Below are 19,765 nucleotides of genomic sequence, written 5' to 3' on the forward strand. Positions count from 1 at the left end.
GGTTGGAGCGGTGGAGGGAGAAGTGGTTGACACAATATCATTTTCCCTACACAATTACGATTGCTGTGCATTTATTGCAGTGTTTGTCAGTGAACAATACCAACAAATTAACACCAACAAAGTCCAATAAGAACTTTTTGACTCCACTATTCTTCCTAATGAGGCAAATAGTAAAAACGAAATAAATAAAAAGACATGGATAAACAAGTATGAACAAACATCATGTACCCACTGCTGAGTTTACATAGAAAATATCACGAAGCAGCAGAGCACAGTGACTTTGTTCAAACCAGTGCTCAGTGGTTTTGGATTATTTACACTTGTATCATATGCACATTTTTTTAAATTATTGCTGGTATTTTCAACACACGCAGATTACATTGTAGATCGTTTAGGAGTTTTGTGTTTTGCACTATAGAAAACATATCAAATGTTTAAACAAAGAAAATATAAGAACAAAATAAGGTCATTTTGACTTTGATGGCAGCAACATCACAAGTTGAGTCCATTATTATCTGCATAATAATGTTGCTCTTAAACCTGTATATACCTTTCAGCATCAATGGTGCCTTTCCAATACATTAGACTCTAACGAACATGTTCCCATCCCAACACATACCATCCCAACACTATGTGACAAATCGTCAGTATGTTATGCGTTCGGAGCTGTTTGGAATCACTTTGGAAAACACGATCTGATAGGGTTAAGGTTTTGGTTAAGGATTAAGGTTATAGTTAGGCCTGAAATGGAGGGCTGGAGCCTCTGCTCCGGAAACAGAGATGTGTTAACGCCACAAGCGGTAATCTGTTAGATTCAATTGAGAATCCGGGATGTGGAAGGGTACCTTTTGCGTTACTATGCAATGCCTCGGGCTGTTACAAATCGTCGGTATGTTACACGTTGGGAATGAGAATGCTCTAACACCAGATTCAGGCTTTTGAACTGAGCTCTGATTACAAGCCAGATGGAGCCTCTTCTCTTTGGTCTGGAGAATGCAGGATCCATGTTTTACGAAAAGAATTTTAAATTCAAAATTCACCTTTTCCACTTCGTCTTATTATATTTTCAAAGAGCTTAGGTCAAAAGAAGACAGCAGTGTTTCTGGATCATTTTCATATAACTACGTTTTTGCAAGATAGACCTTTAACATACATTTTTAGATGATGCAGTCATCTCACAGACACTGATTTCTGGAAGTGTTTCTGAGTCTGTGCAGTGATTTCTATGACAGAATCATGCAGTCCTGCCCAAGGGCCCAAAGATCACAAACAGTATTGATTTATGGACTTGTCCCTTGCACACAGAGATTTCTCAAGATTCTCTGGATGTTTTGCTGATACTATGTAATATACATGATTAGAACTTCAGTTTTGCAATTTTACATTGCGGAACAATATTCTATAATTAGGAAGAAGTTCCACATCTTGCAGACACAGTTTTGTTTGCAGATTCGGGAATCTCTGTCCACCTTTGCCTCTGAGAAACTCTGCCTGTCAAACATGCTCTCTTTATAGTTCAGTTCAATTCAGTTTTATTAATATGGCACCAAATCACAACAATACAACTTTATGCTGTAAGGTAAAGACCCTACAATAATACAGAGAAAACCCTACCAATCACATGTAGCTCATGTGTAATCACTTGCGTGACAGTAGAAAGGAAATATGCCTTTTAACAGGAAGAAACCTCCAGAAGAATGAAGCTCAGGGATGGGCGGCCATCTGCCGCTCGATGGTCCAATCATTTTACTGACTTGTTGAAAGTTCACCTAATTAGTTACAAAATGTTCCTCCAGCTGTTTCTTTTTAGTACCACTTAATTTTACAGCCTTTTGTTACCCAACTTTTATGAAAGGTGTTACTGCCAAATTCAAAATGAGCTAATATTTGTTTTATGAAATATTAAAATGTCTCACTTTCAAAATTTCATGTTTTCTGCATTTTACTGTGAATAAAACATGGGTTTAGAATATTTGCAAATCGATGCATTCTGTTTTTAGTTACATTTTTTAACTTTTGTGTTCATTTAATTTTTGTTTGGGTGTATTGACGAAAAACTACTTTGGTTTAGGGAAAGATTGTTGCTTAGGATAAAATATTAACCCTGCATGTTAAAAAAACAAAATATGCATGTCATCTATGTCCATATGTCGAGGTGAGAGTAAGAGACACAGTGCCAATGAAGACGGCAAAGCTGTGCATGTGTTTGAGACTCCATTGATAAAACCAAAGTATTAGACTTGCTGGGACAAACAGTAGGTTGGTACATTAAGACCAAAATGAGCCTCAGTGAGGGATACGGAGCACAGTGTTATGTGGTAGTATTAAAGTGGGGGGCTGACAGTTTTTTCACGCTGATGAGTAACACACAGATAGTCATTGGATGGACTAGAACAAGGAGTATAACCTTTCAACTTGGGGAAATGCAAACCATTACAAGGTGATTTTTTTGGTGATTAAAGAACTACTTTTGCCAACAGAGCTGAAACAACGGAATGAGCATCACGTCACATTAGGGCAGAAAGATTTGGGAAATAAATGGCCTCAAAAAGGAAATTGAAATGATCAAAGTGGTGGGAGATTGCCTGAGAAATATTTGATAGAATAACCTACTTTTTAGACTGACTTGTGTCTACAAAGCACAAATGGGAATTCATTGATTCATCAAAACAGTTTGCAACAGCTCTCCAAACTGAATACTTACTGCTATTTAATCTGCATAGCTTGCACTTTTTTTGTAGAATGTGAACCAAATTGATGATAAATTAGATTAATGAGCAGAATTTATCATGTGAAAGAAATATCTATGATTAAACTTCTTCTCCTATTACTCTGCTTATTCTTATTTTTCATTGTTCCCACCCCACCCCTCTCCTCCACCTTTACCTGTTCCTCCTGATCCTGCATCATTCCTGGCTGTTCTGTATGCAGTTCCACTATTTCCTGTTGCAAAGCCGCTACTGACCCCTTCCTCTCTGCATACAACTTGACTCAAACGGGAAGCAACAGAAATGAGCAAACATCGATGAGTCTGATCTCTTAACCTGTATGTGTGTTGACAGCCAAACAATCTGCAAGAGGTAATGAGAGGTAATGCTTGATGTGCTGGCCTCGTGTACACGGCAAGATTTTACTTCCATTTGGATAAATTCGTGGAGACGTGTCACAACACTCAAGCATCCACACAGCTACATGTCACAATCACATCCTTTCACAAGCCAGCACTTTAATGTACGCCACTCGGGAAGTTCCCAACAGTGTGTGTCGACGTCTGGATCAATCTGACTCCGAACGATCTGATCCAAGGTGAATGTTCTCTCCGTACTGAGCTCTTTATCCATCTCGCACGACACAATGGAAAGTGATAGCACCTGGAAGGCCACGTCTGTGTATGTGTGAGTGTGTGTCAGCGTGCTGTAGAGTATAGGATCTGGCAGGTAGTGAGGTGAGCAGTGTGGAGGACATGCTATCAGTCGAAGTGGAGAAGGTGAATTCTCTGAAGGCAAAGATTCACATCAGGAACAGTTGTGTCTTTTATATCTAACTTTTCCTGAGGTACAAAATGTAACGGTAGTACCAAGACCAAGGTGGGTAGTTTCACTATTATTTTTTTTAGTACAGTAGGGTACTGTACAAAAGTCTTGAGCCACCCCTCATTTTTTAAAATTTTGCTTGGAAAATGAGGAATAAGTTTACTGAAACATGCCATCACAGATGAAAAGATAATAAGTAAAACAGAATTTGTACAGTTGTACAAACTTAAAAGTAAATTTTTGGTATGACCACCTTTATTCTTCAACACATCGTGAACTTCTGTGAACAAGCTTTCTGGTAGTTTCTTTAAGTAGTCTTGAGTAAATGTTTTTGAAGGCTTCTTGAAAGACATTCAAAGCTCTTCTTTGGATGTTGGCTGCCTTTTGTTCTCTTCTCAGTCAAAATGATCCTAAACTGCTTCAACAGTGTTGCCGTCAAGGCTCTGGGCAGACCAATCCATGACTGATAGCGTCAACACTGAGTGTTTTTCTATTCAGGTTCGATTTTACTGCACTGGCTGAGCAGTTGAGAAAAAGAAGAAAAAAATCCCTGAAAATAATCAGTTACAAGAACTGGACTGAAAACGAGTGAAAAAGCAGTCGATATCCAAAGAAACACTTTAAAAGTCCTCCTGAAAGCCTCGAGACCTCTTTTAAAAAATTACCAGAAAGTTTGGAAACAAAATATAAAGAAACGCAGGATGGCTCGAGACTTTTGAACAGTATTGGATATATAACTTTAAAGGTCAGACTCTATTTTCTGTTTCACACAAATATCAGACAGACTCTTCCTGTCTATGCAAATAGATATACCATCAACTCTCCAGTTCAATAGCTCACTTATGTAGGTTAATACAACAGCCCTGTGATAAATCCTACTTATAAATCCTACCATCTTTGGGTGGGGTGGGGGTAGCCTGGACCCCTCGTAGAAACAAAAGAGAAAATCAAGAAACTGATTTCTTTTTTTTAGCTCAGTGTGACAACCTCTGCTACTTTTTGCTTTCATTTACAGTAAATCACTGTGTGTGTTTCACATGATCCTTCCTTTCATATGTAAAGCCTTCCGTGTGTGAATCTAAACACAGAGAACAACTGTTGTTCAAGTTCAGCTTTGAATAAATATAAATTAAAAAAATATCAGAGTTGCCATTAGCTAAAAGCACTGCTTTTTAACCTCCCGGGTCAGTCATTTCATTTAAACTAATTAATGAGACTGCATTTCCCGTTCACAGCTACAGGAGGGAATATGCTAAGGACATCAAACTATTTTCCTGAGGTGCTTTAGTTCCCCCTTGAGTACCCCTTGAACTTTTCCCTTGTTAACATTTCTGACTGGACTAATTTATACAAATAACACAGTCTGCATTCAGCAGTTGCACGTTTCATGGGTGGAGAAACTACCACCACTGACAAGTTGGTGATAATTGGTGATTTACAGTATGTACAGTCACATGAAAAAAAGAGCTTTCCCAGGTTTCAGTGCAGTCCTAGGAAAAACTAAGTATACCCTTACTGCTTCCTCAGGAATTCAGAGGTTAAGTAGCAGCCAGATGCTACAGGCTTGAGTAAATGATTGACATCTAGTGTATACACTTCTACAAAAGCAGAAAAGTTTTCAGTTTTCCGGTCTGGAGCATTAAGGTGTATGTTAATACAACACCACAATCTTCTGAGGAGTGGACATCCCAGCACCTCCAATTCACCCCAAAGTCAGACAGTGCAATTCTCAGAGAAACTGCAAAAAACTCTGTAGATACAAATCAGACTCCACAGGCCTTAGTTAGCGTGTTATGACAGTACAATTAGAAAAAGCTCAAACCAGTATGGCTTGTTTGGATAGGTTGCTTTTCTCAAAAAAATGAACATGGCAAAACAACTTAAGTTTGCAAAGTTTACCTGAACAAATCACAAGACGTCTGGAATAATGTTCTTTGGAAAGACAAGACCAAGGTGATTTTTGGCCAGAATGCACAGTCTATGTTTGGAGAAAACCACCACAACTCGAAACAGCATATCAGCGCAAACACCTCATGCTAACTGTCAAGCACGGTGGTGGCGGGGTGATGATTTGAGCCACAGGACCTTGGCCCATTGCAGTCATTCAGTCAGCCATGAACTCCCTAAAGCTTGGTTCATGCAACAGAACAATGATCCCAAGCAGACCAACAAATCTATAACCACTGTTGGGAAGGTTACTTTTAAAATGTATTCCATTACAGATTACAAAATACATGCCCCAAAATGTATTCTGTAATGTATTCCGTTACGTTACTCGATGAGAGTAACGTATTCTGAATACTTTGGATTACTTAATATATTATCATGCTGTTTACAACTACGTGAATGTACTATTGCTGTGATTTATTACTGTTACTGATGGTCCGCGGCTCCGAACCGTAGTAAAGGGACCTCTGGATAATACGGTGGGTTCCGTGTCGGGCTCATAGCCGAAAAATAGCTTTACTTTGTTGTCTGGGTCAACTTTGTTAGCCAGAGACAGAGAGAGGCGTTGAAAGGCTGCTCCAACCGAACTTATTGTTTCGGAGGAAAACATGAACACGGTGTACAGTCGAGTCTTAATAGCTTACTTACAACTGGGCTCGTCAGGCACTCTTCTTGGCTGCAGTGGTTATTATTATATTTACATGCTTCCAGCTCCCGTTTCTGCTCGATGACAGCTCGTACTTTTCCTTTCTCTCCCTCCCTCGCTCACAGACACATAACGGGTATGGCAGTCCATTCTCCCTGCAGCACGGACTACACTGCCTATGATGCTACATTCTTTAGAGCTATACCTGTAGCATTCTGCCTATTAGCTTAGCACAACAACAACAAAAAGTCGCTCTCTCACCCAGGAAACACGCAGAGAGAGAGCGTCACCCTGTAACCATGGCAACCGTAACGCTGCCGCCTGGAACAACAGAACGTAGCTGTCAAACAAAACCCAAACAGTCCTGACCCGTGACAATATGAATCAGGAAAGTACCGCCGTGTAATCCATTTATTTCAACAAAGTAACTGTATTCTAAATACCACCTTTTTAAACGGTAACTGTAACGGAATACAGTTACTCATATTTTGTATTTTAAATACGTAACGGCGGTACATGTATTCCGTTACTCCCCAACACTGTCTATAACAGAATAGCTGAAAAACAAAACAACTAAGCTGTTGCAATGGCCCAGTCAAAATCCACACATCAAAGGTTGTGACCTTAAAAGAGCTTTGCATAAAAAAACGAGTGCAAAAATCAATAAATTGAAGCAATGTGTAAAGAATACTGGGCCAAAATCCCTGACAAAATCATACAAAAAAAATTCAAGTTATTGCTGCTAAATGGGGTTCTACAAGCTTTGAATAATGGAGTGTACTTGGTTTTTCACAGGACTGTGATACAGATGAGCTGCATTCATTCTAGGTTCACTATAGTTTCATTTGTCACCTATCTCACTGCATGAACCTCTGCCAGCAGTTTGTAGCCAACCCTCGTCCAAAAGGAGTTGCAAAGTTTGCACCATCACTGTGTACCCAAACCTTGTTTGCTAGCCCAATACTCTGATCATGTAGAGGGTGGCAGCTCAATACTAAGCCTCTCGTGGATCAGTGCTCTCATCATCATCACTCTTTTAGAATGACATCAAACATCCTGCTGCTTTTTTTCAGTCACCACCCAAAACACACGGAGCTGGAGCTTAAAACAAAACAGAACCGGCAAACGGAGAGCATTGCTCTGTGATGCATACAGTATCACATTTCACAGTCGGTGTCAACACCATTATTTTCTAGTTCCTCTCCTTTGAGTCCTGTATTCAGGACTCTGCCTCCTTTATATTGAAATAACACCATATTGATGTAATGGTGCCACCATAATATATGATGAAGCTGCAGCACCAATTTAAAGAAAGATAAATGTGCTGGTTATAAGCACTCAGTGCTGCCTGCCCCAGAACTCCCTGCACATATCACGTATCACCCAGTGGAGGTGGTGAAGGTTTTAAAAAATGTATGTACTTTTCATTGTAGACTGAGTTTTAAAGTTTTTATATGTCTGTATCTATTAAACTGTACATCAGTCAAAAAATGGGAAGGACTTCACTTTCAAGTGGACCTATTATTCTTTTCTGACACACACACACACACACACACACACACACACACACACACACACACACACACACACATATGTATTTATACATATATGTGTGTCTGTGTGATAAAATATGGCCAGTTTTTTTCTAATTTTGGATTTTTGTGAATGACAGTAGACATCCCTATTCCTATTTTTCTGAGCCTTCTGTTTAAGATGGCTATACCCACCAGACGATACCTACCTGGTAACCCTACCCACCTGAGTTGAACACACCCACCTGCTGTCCATACCTTGTGTTCACGAGGGGCAGTCGATCATAGTAAAGGAGGCTTAAAGTGAGAAGAGGTGCTAAAACTGCTTATTTCAGACAGTGGATGATCTATGGGTGTTCAATATTACAAAGGTAAAAAGAAAACTTTGACTTAAGCAAAGTTACTATACTTTTATTTTGACTCAAAACAGAGTCAAAATCAAAATATAGAATTTTTAATGGCCGTATCAAACCCCCTTCGATACATTACTGCTGCAGACAAACATTCAAATCATGTCACTGATATATGTATAGGACCATCCTTACTGATGTGCTCCAGACCGAGCCTGAACAAATCAAATATATTTAAGGTGTTCGAGCTGAATTTGGTTTTTCCACCTAATCACTCTGCTGTTCCGTAGGCCCTGTTCCTGAAATCAATGTGGAGACATAAGACGATCACAACAATCGAACAACATTTACAGGGTTCAGCATTTCAAGACCACCTTTGTCCAGCGTTACTCCTAGCAATGTTCAGTTAAGGTCAATATTTAATTTTTTTGCCAAAGCGGGCTTTTGCAAAGACACCTCCCGAGCTACCAAATAACCAAACCATCCCCCGTTGAAACTTTCATTTCTACAGCCACAGCAGCTGCAGCCTTTCAGGCCTGCTGGCACCGCGCTGTTGATTAAGGCCTGCGCTGAGCCAACCTGGCTCAGGAGGCCTCATCCTGCAGCTCGACAGCCTCGCTGACTGCTGGGTTTCATCAGCAGGCTCTTGGGTTGTCACCGTAGCTAGCACCGGCCACCTTCTGAGTCACTGCTCCTTCCATGACTCCAGTTTTACTACCCCGATGAGAGCATGACTTCACTTTGTTATTTTCAACCTGAATGATTATTGTACAAATTAAGGCTGCAGCAGAAGTTTCTTAAAAGTAATGGTCTATTTAATTTGCCTGTAATATCACTATCACAACATTACTTGCCCAAGACCTCTCTGCAGTAGGCAATAGTCACTGCAGTTATGACACTAAAAACACATCATTATCTTTAAAAAACTAAATTTACATGACAATTATCTAATCTTTTAAGACTGTAATGACTTGCATAACTTGTATAATTGTTATATGAGATATGAGACACTAGAATATTTATTAATTTCCTGTATTGCATCATCTCAGTCCTTACCATCTCCAAATAGCATCAGAATAGCCAGATCCACGGCCCGTTTCCACCCTGAGTCTTTCTGGATGGCGATGCCGTATCCGGTGGAGGCAAACACTTTGCCGCTCCCGATGGTGACCAGCTTACACCCCTCATCTCTGCCAGCCATGTAGTTTAGCACTGCAGCGTCATAGATGAAGGCATCCAATTTGCTGTGAAGGATGACAGAAGAAAAATGAGCTGGAAGTCAAAGCTGTGAAGCCACCTTCACCACAAATAGTGACAATGTTCAAATCACTCTCTCATTCTCTGATTCATTATGTCAAATGGAGATTTTAAGACACTGAATCACAATCATCTGTGTCATTGAATGGTCTGAGAGGTTTCCTGTAAAGTACGGTGTGATTAGGCAGTAAAGAAAAAAGGCAGGTGTAAGTCATTTTTAATGATATGTTTGTCTGTGCACATTTTTGCATGTTGACCTGACCTGGTATCCACTGCACTGACTGCAAACTCCAAGCTATGCTTGTTTGTGATTTAATTGGTATTAATTCTCTTTTTTCAGGTAACAGTTAATAAGAAATTGCAAAACACTGAGAAAATTTACAAGAAAATTGAGTTTCTCTCATATAAAGTGCTACAAGGCAAGACTGTGTGATCTTTTTAAGGCAGTACTAGCACAGAGGCAATTCAGTTAAAATACAAATAAAATATAAATTAGTACAGTAAACCAGGTAGGAGACATTTAGGCCATTAACTCTTCTGTAACGAGGAAAGGAATCTATTTTAGGTTGCTCTCTTGTCATGGAAATTGCTTAGGTGTCATCATGTGATAGATAACACCTAAACACCGGTCATAGAGTTCAAATATAAACCTCGCTGTTTAAATGACCAATTCCATTCAGATGTGAAGAAGTAAAATATATCACTTTTGTGTCCAGTGTTGAGAACGAATCTTCAAGCGCAGTAACTAAACTGACCATGTGACCAAAGTGTTTCAGGGTCTGGGGTGGTGAACTGCCATGTTTCCTGTAAAACCTCTGCATTGTGTTCTATCCATATTAACCCTGGGTTAACAGATACAATGACATGACGGTCTTCAGATTGGTGACAAATCTCCACCAAGGGCCCCTCAGGGCTCCAGGACCTCTGTGCCCTTCATCACAGGTTCGTCCCTGTTCTGTTTTCTTCAGCCGTGGTGGGTGAAAGCATTTGAAGACACGGAGAGAGAAAGAGTGAAGAGGAAGTAAAGATGTTACCTAGCTTTCAGAGCAAACGCATGCTACGCTGCTATTCTGGGTGCCAGTGGAAGGCAGATATGCTGCCCACCCACATTACCCAGAATGCTCTCTTTTCCTCTGTCTCCCTCTCCTTTTTCCTTCATCATCTTTTCTGTGTATTGCATCAGTACAGGACCTCACGGCTCCATAACACAGTCTCTCTTCTCCCTCCTGAAATCTTTTCAACTCCCTCCTAGCGTCCCACATCAGGCCCGCTATCTCTCTGCTCCTCACCCAGTCTTCAAACTGTACAGGGCTTCGTCTACATTCTTCTGGTGGAAGCTCGTCATGTAGGCATGCATGTCCCGGTAGTTGTTGCGGATGTTGCGTTCTGTGCTCCCATTGGGCACCGTGCCGAACCGGAACGGCGGCGAGAATTCGTTAGGCTTCTGGAACTGCGGTGGGGGGTTTCGGGAAAAGAAAACACACAGAGAAAAGAGCAGTGAGCTGCCTTTTAATGCACTGTTAAGCAGGACTTTAGCAAGCTTAAAATCAACTAACTGTTTAGAGATGTGAAGAATCCTTGGACATGTTTAGACAAATATGTATGACACATCAGATCAAGTTCAGAATAAAGATCTGCAATTTATGTTAGAAGCATAAAATTGCTGAAAAAAATCAAAGCAGCAGTTTTAGTTTCTTAGTTTTATTTCTTATTTAATTACTTGATGAAATCATTAATTTTTTAATTTTTCTAGATTAAATGGCAAATTCAAAATGCACATCAGTCTCATCCATCCATCCATACAGGGTTGTGTCCCCTTATGAGAAGCAACCTGTGCAATCGTTTTGCAATCAAGTGTGGAAAGATGTTGAGAGTGTAACACCCTTGACCTCTGGACAGAGGAAAAATAAAAATTTAAATGCAACCACCAGGCAAGCATTTTTGTTTATTTGTTGTAAGGAGGTTCTATCTATTTTTACTCTGTGACTGAGCTATTACATTAAACTACATTAAAGTTACAATAAGCTAACAGCCCCATTCTGAAAACCACATGTTGCACCTGCATCAAAACTAGCTACAGTAGCAAGTTAGCAGAGAGATCAAATAAGTTCAAAGCACTGAATCAAAACACTCATCCATAATATTTTGGGGTTTTTTTGTCTCATCTTCCTCCCCTCACCCCCTACCGGTCACAGCAGATGGCTGTTCCTCCCTGAGCCTAGTTTTGTCGAAGGTTTCTTGCAGTTAAAAGTGAGTTTTTCCTTCCCACTGTGTGCTTGCTCAAAGCGGGTTGCTGTCTGCAGTAATACAGGCTGCTTAACTTACAAAATAAAGCACCTTTAGGTGGCTGTTGTTGTGATTCGCTGCTATATAAATAAAACTGAATTGAATTGAATATTCAATCTAAATTTAAAAAGTAAATTAATAAAATATAATAGACACTAGTTGCACTCCAAATTAAGTAGCCCACTCTCACATGTGTTCACACCCATGTGCTCCTTCACCCCACGAACTATCACATTGCCTTAAATTCACACCTTTTTGTCTGACAGGCCTGACACCTGGTCAACGTACTCCTCCTGGATCATGAAGGCAGCCAGGTTGGCAGTGTAGGATGCCAGGAAGATGACAGCAAAGAAGGCCCACACTGACACCATGATCTTACTCGTGGTGCCTTTGGGATTCTGCACAGGGACAGAGTTGTTGAAAACCAGACCCCAAAGCAGCCAGATGGCCTTACCGATGGTGAAGGAGGGGCCGCCGGGCTCTGGGAGACAGAATGACAGGAGAGGAGGGGGAGGAGGAGGAGGAGGGGGAGGATGCAAAGAAAAATGGGAGAAGAAAAAGGGATCAGTTTTACAGATCACAGGTATTACCTTGCTTTATCTGCGTTTACTCATTGAAGGACTCATTTGATGGATGGGAGCAACACGGCATAGATTTAGCCCCATCCTTTAGTTTCTCAGTGATCGCAGGATATGCTGTACAGTCAACATCTGTTCTTCCAGACATGGCAATGACAACCCACTGTTACACACTACTAACTCTGCTCCACCTACCTCTACGGGAGTATGACAAGGTGGCAGGAAGGATACACTACCTACCACAGAAATGAGGAGAGGGATGAAGGTAGGTGGGGGGGAGATGGGCGCACAGCAGGCTGCAATTACATATGCTACAGCTGCAGCAGCAGTACAGGACAACAGCCTTACACAACCCAGCGATTAAGTGACACAACCCATAAGACATTCAGAAAACAGCACTGTAGGAAACATTACTCCAAACTATTTTATTCCCTTCGGTCCTTGAACGAAAAAAAAAAAAGGCTGTGAGCAGCAATATAACACTCCTCTGATTTTATCTTGAGAGGTTGCTATTGTGGCAACTTAATACAATCCTCAGAGTCAAACAGAGCGAGCATATAAAAGCTAGAGGAAAAAAAAGGAAACCCAGAATGAATCTGGGCCATTGATTTTGATAGGCAAGTTGATATGAATGGAGTGCTGAGACTGCATTTGATTCAACAGGGTAGTGTTGTTTGATACTGTCAGACATTATTAAACCTGACATACATTTTCAGTGTAAGGTACCAGATCTTGTTAACTGTATTCAGCAGTTTTACAACCGTAGATGTGGCGGTGTAATGCTGCTGTAATATTTGAGAACAGAAACAATTTTGTAATGCAAGAACAGAGGAGTCTTTGTTTTTGCGCAGCGATGCTAAGAATACTTAAGATCAGCTATCTGGTTCTTGCCAATGATCCTTTTCATTAGTGAAAGAGCTTAAGTGACTATAGATGCAGATAAGCACTCAAGACATCAAGTAGGAAGTCCCAGAGCTCCAGTTGAACTCATTCAGACGGGATTGTCAAAGTAATTTAGCGCCTGGAGGGCTCAGTTTGAATGCTGCATTCAAGTTAACAAAGCCTGCTGGCTAAGATTGCATTAGAGCACATCAGATTGCCTAAAAATGTACCTCAGTGTTACCTTTTAGCAGCAGGAATCGAGTGGGTCTGGGTTTGTGTGTTAATGGACGTGTGTGTCCTCTCACCTCGCCCGTCTGCCAGACAGCGATTGTAACCCACCGGGCTAAAGTACTCAAACACAAACACAGCCACTGCCGACACGATCAGCAGCATCACAAACATCATCACCCAGACGTCGGCACTGAAGGGCTCTGAAGGAGAGAGGGAAACAGAGAGGGAGGTTGTGAGAAGACAGAGAAAGGAAGTTTATTAAAGCAAATGAAAGTAAATTATAATATAACCCCCCCTCCCCACCACCACCCCTCGGGTATCAACATGCCTATTTGTATTCAGACGCTATGTGCTTTGTGCTTGTCACATTTATGGATTTTGTCTGAGTTTCTGTGAACACTAACAAGCACCTCTGAAGAGAAACACGTTTTCCAATTGCTTTGTAGTTTGTATCGTATATTATGGTCTGTGACAAACACCATAGTGTTGTAGCTGACAAAACAATCCCCACCAAAGGTTCACCAGACAGCTCTTCCTGAGCAGTTCACAGTCAGTTAAATTTGTCCAATTTTCAGCTCTATAGTATTTTTGCAATTTCATTTTTCTAAGCACTTTCATGAGGTCCAACTCTTTTCCTTTAATTCTTTACATTATATCACTTTTTAAACAATAACAAATCAGCATATTGATAGTACTGTTTAAAGTCTTAACAACCCCTCATTTCATTATGTTTTGCTTAGAAAATGGGACATTTTTTTATTGAAATGTGTGTAAACATATATGGAAATACAACATGTAAGTATATAAGGAAAAAAAGAGTTTGTACAATTGTAATGAGCTTGAGTCGATGTTTGGTACGTCAACTCTCTTAGGCAGCATTTTTGTCATTTCTTTCTTTAGGAATAGTTCTTTAAGTGTTTTGGGATCATTGTGATGCTGAAAACGTAATTATTACTTAATTAATCTGCCCATCAGACACCAGATGATGTTACACGGTAGATCAAACTTTGATGGATGTTTATAATTCTAATGAATTTTGACAAGATCCCCAACAACACTTTGCCGAAATGCATCCCCAAACCATGACAGGGCCACTCCATCAGACCTATTGTCACTGATTTTCAGTCCAGTTCTTGTGTGTCCTTTGCTTAATAATGGATTTTGTCCTCCACTTGTGCAGTTTCCTCAAATATTTTTTGAAGTTTTTAAGTAATAGCTCTTTGGGAATATTTAATGCCTGTTTTTTTTTTTTTTTGTAGATTTAACTTAAGAAATGAAAGAAGAAAGTTTTTGTACTAGGCTTATTATATTTTTACTGCCAGCGTTTTAAATATTAAACTAGCTAAACCAATAAAGCACCTTTTACTTTGATGGAAACATGCACTGGAAACACACTGCATTTGTCAAATCATGAAAAATTAGCTGACAAAACAAGACGATTGTAGTTTCTGCCTACTCCTTTTTCACTTTAAAACATCCCAATGAGCTTTAGAACAACAGAAAGAGTGTCCTGATAAATGTGTGAAAAACGCCTGCCCCCGTGTGCAACATGAAATGAGATTCTCTGGCACAAAGGAAAAAGGACAGAACTTTAAGCTCCTTCTTCAGTTATTAAGAAAAAAAATTCCTAAAAATGTTGAACATCTGCTATTCCATTAAACTTTCAGAATAACCTCTCCGTGGACCTTGTAGTGAGATTTTTTTGTCAGCTGCTGTTTTCAAGGCCATAAATTTATCATTTCTCTGTAAACCTGCATTGAATGCCAACAATAAAAATGATTCTTGAAACTTTTTTCAATACTCATCACTGCAGCCATACCTTTTCCAAGTGATTTTGACTGATATCTTGCTCTCTGTTGCTTTTTATGTCTCTGTGTTGTTAAATTTGTTAGTTTTATTGCTGCCAGAACAGGTTGTTCACCACAAACAAGCAATGTACTCATTTTGTTGAAAACCTAGCGACGTTTCTGTCTGTGATTCTGCATTTATTATGCGATATGAGTGTGTGCGCACATCTGATTGTTCTTGATTGTGCTGTACATCTGCCAGGACCATCAGGTCTGTTTTTACTTACCTAGAAAGGCCGACGGGGAGACGGTCCCATTGCTACGGGAGACCATGACACTGATGCCCGTCTCAATGAATGGCACAGAGAAGTCGATGACCTCTGACCTCTCCTCATTGATGGTGAGCGAACCCACCGCCATGTGGGCGTTCTTATCCACTACCTGAGGAACAGACAGGCAGACACGGACAGGAGGGGAACATAGAAGCTCAGTGCTGAATATTCCCAGGTTTTTAAGGGGGATGGTAAATCAGTGCTGTCATTTTTAAACTATCCACCATGTTTGCTAAGAGACCAAAAGGCTTTTCCTAAAGATTGAAATCAGGAGGAAAAGGAGATCATTTCCACACTGGGTCAGAGCTGAACTCCCCACCAGCCCAGCCTCCCTCTAAGTGTGTACAGGTATATTTAGTCCAAAGTTTCTGGAGCCTCAGGCCATGAATAAAAAAGGAGCACAAAAGACTGTTAAAAAGGGATGTATGTACGCCAGAGTGAACAGGAATCCTGCATGCTGCTTGTTCCCTTTGTTTGTCACACTTCTTCATAGTGGCCCGCTCTCTTCTTGCTCTCTCGTTCTGTTCTGTTTTCTGCATCTGTTGTCCTATTTCCCCCATTCAAATTAAATCATTAGCTGCTTGCTTAAGCATTTAAGGATGTGTACTAATGAATTTGTGCATGGGTGCACTGCACATTTGCATAGCACTGCCTTTATGCCAATGTATAACAGCAGCAAATTTACACCACAATCTATGGTAACTGGTCTGGAGATTTACTTAGTTTACACTACACTGCACATCTTCACTAATCAATGTTCCCATCGTAATAATGAAATAATTCGCTCGATGTCATGATAAGTTAGGTCTGACATTGCGTTCATTTGTGAAGGCTGCATTGTGGTGGATGTGTAATGTGTGCAGGAAAGAAATGGGTCTTTCCTTGAGGCTGCTTTCTCCCTCTCTGCCTCTCTTGCCCAATCACTCCGTCTTTCTCTACATGCATTTTTCTTTCCCCATCTCTGATTAGGACCATCATAGCGTCCTCTTGAGTTTTTGTGGCGTTGATCACAGCCTCCCCCACCCCTCTCCCCACCCAAGGCCAAGCTATAGGGAACAAGTGCTGAAGCAGTGAGAAACCAACAGAGAGATGACGCAGTGTGCGAAAACCAAGCTAAAAGGGTTTGTTTTGTTTTTTTCCTCTTTTTAACGTCAAAAATTGCAAAACTTCTAAATTAACATGGAAAAAGTTTATTATCTATGATTAACTCGAAGATGTCAAACTGTTGCAGTTCTTTGCGTACTGTGTTTTAGTAACATTACAAATAGACGATGATCAAACTTCTGGTTTATAAGAAATCACTGATTGAACAGTGTTAGCGCCATATGCTAACACCGTTCAAAAATCACCAGCATTTGCTGGACCAGGATTTCGGGCAAAGTAATGTCTCTCTTATTTATAGGTAATTTATAGGCATCAAAGGCCGTTCAAAGAACTACATTTTTGACATGGCCTCGATACTTGCAGACAGTTAAAATAATAAAACTGGAAATTTTGGAAAGTCTGGTCATTGTTCACTGAATCATTGCTTGTTTTTTTGTGTGTGCAGACAGGAATTTCTGTCTGTGTCTTATATAGTTAGAGCAAAATAAAACTCACTATAAAAATAACCAAAAATTAAACTAAAACATAACACTTACTGACTGTAGCAGTATCTGTATTTGATTTCATACTTTAGGCACTTGATTGCTTAATTGATTTTAAAATGCTTAAAATCTGAAAGTCTGTGTACTCTAATGATATTTTCAAACGAATCATTAAAAATCCGGGGAGAATTAGAAAATAATGAAAATATGTTGAATAAATAAACATAAAGCATAATAAATACATTCAAATTGGGTCCACAGTCCCAAAGGCAGACTCCCAGACCAAAGACAGCCTGGGAGAAAACTTTGACAGTGACAATCTGATATTAACGCGCTGTTACACATAACATACATAAATCTATGACCCAACCACAAAAGGAGCAATAAACAATATAGATAACATCACGATAATGGCAGCATTATGAAACCGATGGAGGTAAAATGTTCAGAGCAGGTTTTCTGTAGCCGAGCTCTGGCAGTTATTTCCTGATGTGTCCTCCAGCTGTTATCATAACCACACCAGGAATGACACAGTGTGGAAAGAAATAGCGGAGAAATTGCAGCAGTTTTATCATGATGCAGTCTAAATGCATTAAATTTGATGTCTCACTCAACGGTAAGGTTCAATCCATGTCACACAGCTTAGCTTTCATTAAACCTATCACATAATTGCTATAATCTCATACCCTGTACGTGTAATGTGCCAGTGTAATGCAGCCATCATTAATACACCTGTCGTTTTCCTACTGTGACAAGTCAAACATCTGTCAAGAAAAATGTCTGTTAATTAACAGATGTTAAGTGCTCGCCTTCCACTTAATTCTGTTACTCTTTTTGGATATCAGCTCTCACCAAATGTTACAACACTGGCTAATAAGTGACTAATAAATATTTATAAAATGAAAAGAATTACGGTCACCTGGCTGCCTTTTTAGGGCCTTCTAGCAAAGAGATGTTTCTGTAGAAGAGCTGTTTCAAAAATTATTTCACTATTTACAACAAAATGAACTGAACAAAACACTCACATATAAAATGTGCTGGTCTTACTGTTTCTTAGTGATCTTTGGGTTTCTGCTTTAGTGACACTGTACAGGTGTGAGTCATAGTTCATGTGATTTTGAGTCCTTATTCTACCTTTATGTTTAGTCTAGTGATGAGTTTCAGGTTTGCAATCCAATGTTTTGGTTTAGATTTTGATTTTTATAAGTTGTAGCTCCTTCGCTGTTTTCTGTGCCTGTTCCATGCTTAGTTATGCTTGTGTGTTTCTTTGTCTTTTATTTCCTGTTTTGCCCTTAAGGTCAGTTTTCCTTCATATATATATGTATTACTTTTGTTATCTGATGATCCTGATTGCTCTCACGTGTCTCTCATTCTTCTTTTGTTTCTTGTTCCCAATCAGCTCAGGGTGTATAACTAGTCTTGACTTTTTGTTTGGGTGTATAACTACTCCTGTCTGCTTCTTTCGTCTAGTGACATTTTTCGTCTTTGTTCTTTTTCTGATTGCTGTGTGTTTCTGTGATCTCAATACTCTTTTAGATTCCTGTTATGTTGACTTTTATGTTTTTTTTTCACTCCACCCATGAAAGGAAAAAGTAATAAACTCATGAAAAGCAATGCAACCTCAGCTTATGATGTCTTGCTCTAGTTGCAATAACGTATCTCAGTGAGCTAACTAAGGATCCAGTAACACAGGCCGAGATACCAGTCAGTGACTCTGGCAATCACAGGTTGTAAAGAAAAATGTTTATTTCCTGATTATCTGGCAAATGTTTGCGGAGAGTCACATGAGGAAACTGGAAGCAAAGAGGTTTTTATGATTTCACTACCGCTGAAAGAGCACTCGCAGAGTGTTTCCAGATAGACCGTTCTCACTCCCGAGGCGTAACATCCCGATGTTTTGTCACGTCCTGCAGCGTTCCTGAGGAGCGCAAAAGGTGACCTTCCGCGTTCTTATGGTACAAGCCGGGTTATGGCAGAAATCCAGTGGAATGACGGTCCCGCGGTAATAGACGTTCCAGCCCTGTATTCCAGCCCTAAACCTAACCTTCTCCCTAGCCCTAACCATAACCTTATTCCTAACGTTAACCACCACTTTAATGACGTTAAATAGTGTGTCCGCAAGCGATTTTAAGGAGAAGAGCAAACATGTGTAGATTGAGTCCAAACGGTTCTCACAGGTCCTCAGTTTTCCGATGTCGTCATGTAGGAACGTGTTGGGTGCCCGAAAACGTAATATGTTGATGATTTGTCACCTAGCATAAAATGTTACGCTTTGGGATGAGAATGTGGAGAATCTTCTATGTAAACTAGAAGATGAAGCAATTTGCTAGCGACCACAGGAGGTTTTGGTGCAGCACACCTCTTCACCTGGTCTTAGTTAGCAACTTCCACTTTTTGCCCTAGCGACCTGAGGTTTCCAGGGAGTTGTTAGCCTGTGCGACTGAGGACTGACAGACAACAACCTGCATGCAAGTTTGCCATGAAATAACACGAACTTACACAGGGATATACATTGAAAAAAATCATCAAGTATTAAGAGTCTGTGCACGTGGAATGGACATCACGTGGCTCTCAGATCCCAACCGTTTCATAATCAAAATAGTTGTCAATCAAATCTCTTACTAAGATGAACAAAGATGTGCATTTGCTTTCTTAATCGCAATAACACAATCAAACAATCGGCCACTATTGTGCAAGGAAGCAATGTCTGCATCAGAATCTGTCTATTTATGGTGCACCTTTTTCTGTCATACCTCATTTATGTTGACTAAATGAATGAATGAATGAATGCAAATAATACAATAGATGGTAGGCACCA

General features: G+C 40.0%; 1 protein-coding gene across 5 annotated transcripts in view; it reads right to left on the reverse strand.

Moving 5' to 3' along the window:
- grin2bb (glutamate receptor, ionotropic, N-methyl D-aspartate 2B, genome duplicate b) overlaps positions 1 to 19,765 on the reverse strand; it is a 136,019-nt gene that overhangs the window by 11,523 nt on the left and 104,731 nt on the right. For all 5 annotated transcript variants that reach the window (XM_006787358.3, XM_006787356.3, XM_006787355.3 and 2 more), the window contains 5 exons: positions 15,317 to 15,470; positions 13,317 to 13,442; positions 11,803 to 12,032; positions 10,555 to 10,715; positions 9,065 to 9,252 (listed from right to left, as the gene is read on the reverse strand). In XM_006787358.3, the coding sequence (XP_006787421.2) occupies positions 9,065 to 9,252; positions 10,555 to 10,715; positions 11,803 to 12,032; positions 13,317 to 13,442; positions 15,317 to 15,470 (859 nt within the window). The remainder of the gene's footprint in view (positions 1 to 9,064; positions 9,253 to 10,554; positions 10,716 to 11,802; positions 12,033 to 13,316; positions 13,443 to 15,316; positions 15,471 to 19,765) is intronic.

This window comes from Neolamprologus brichardi, chromosome 6, assembly GCF_056152115.1.
Source record: "Neolamprologus brichardi isolate AB-2024 chromosome 6, ASM5615211v1, whole genome shotgun sequence".
NCBI classification, from domain to species: domain Eukaryota; kingdom Metazoa; phylum Chordata; class Actinopteri; order Cichliformes; family Cichlidae; genus Neolamprologus; species Neolamprologus brichardi.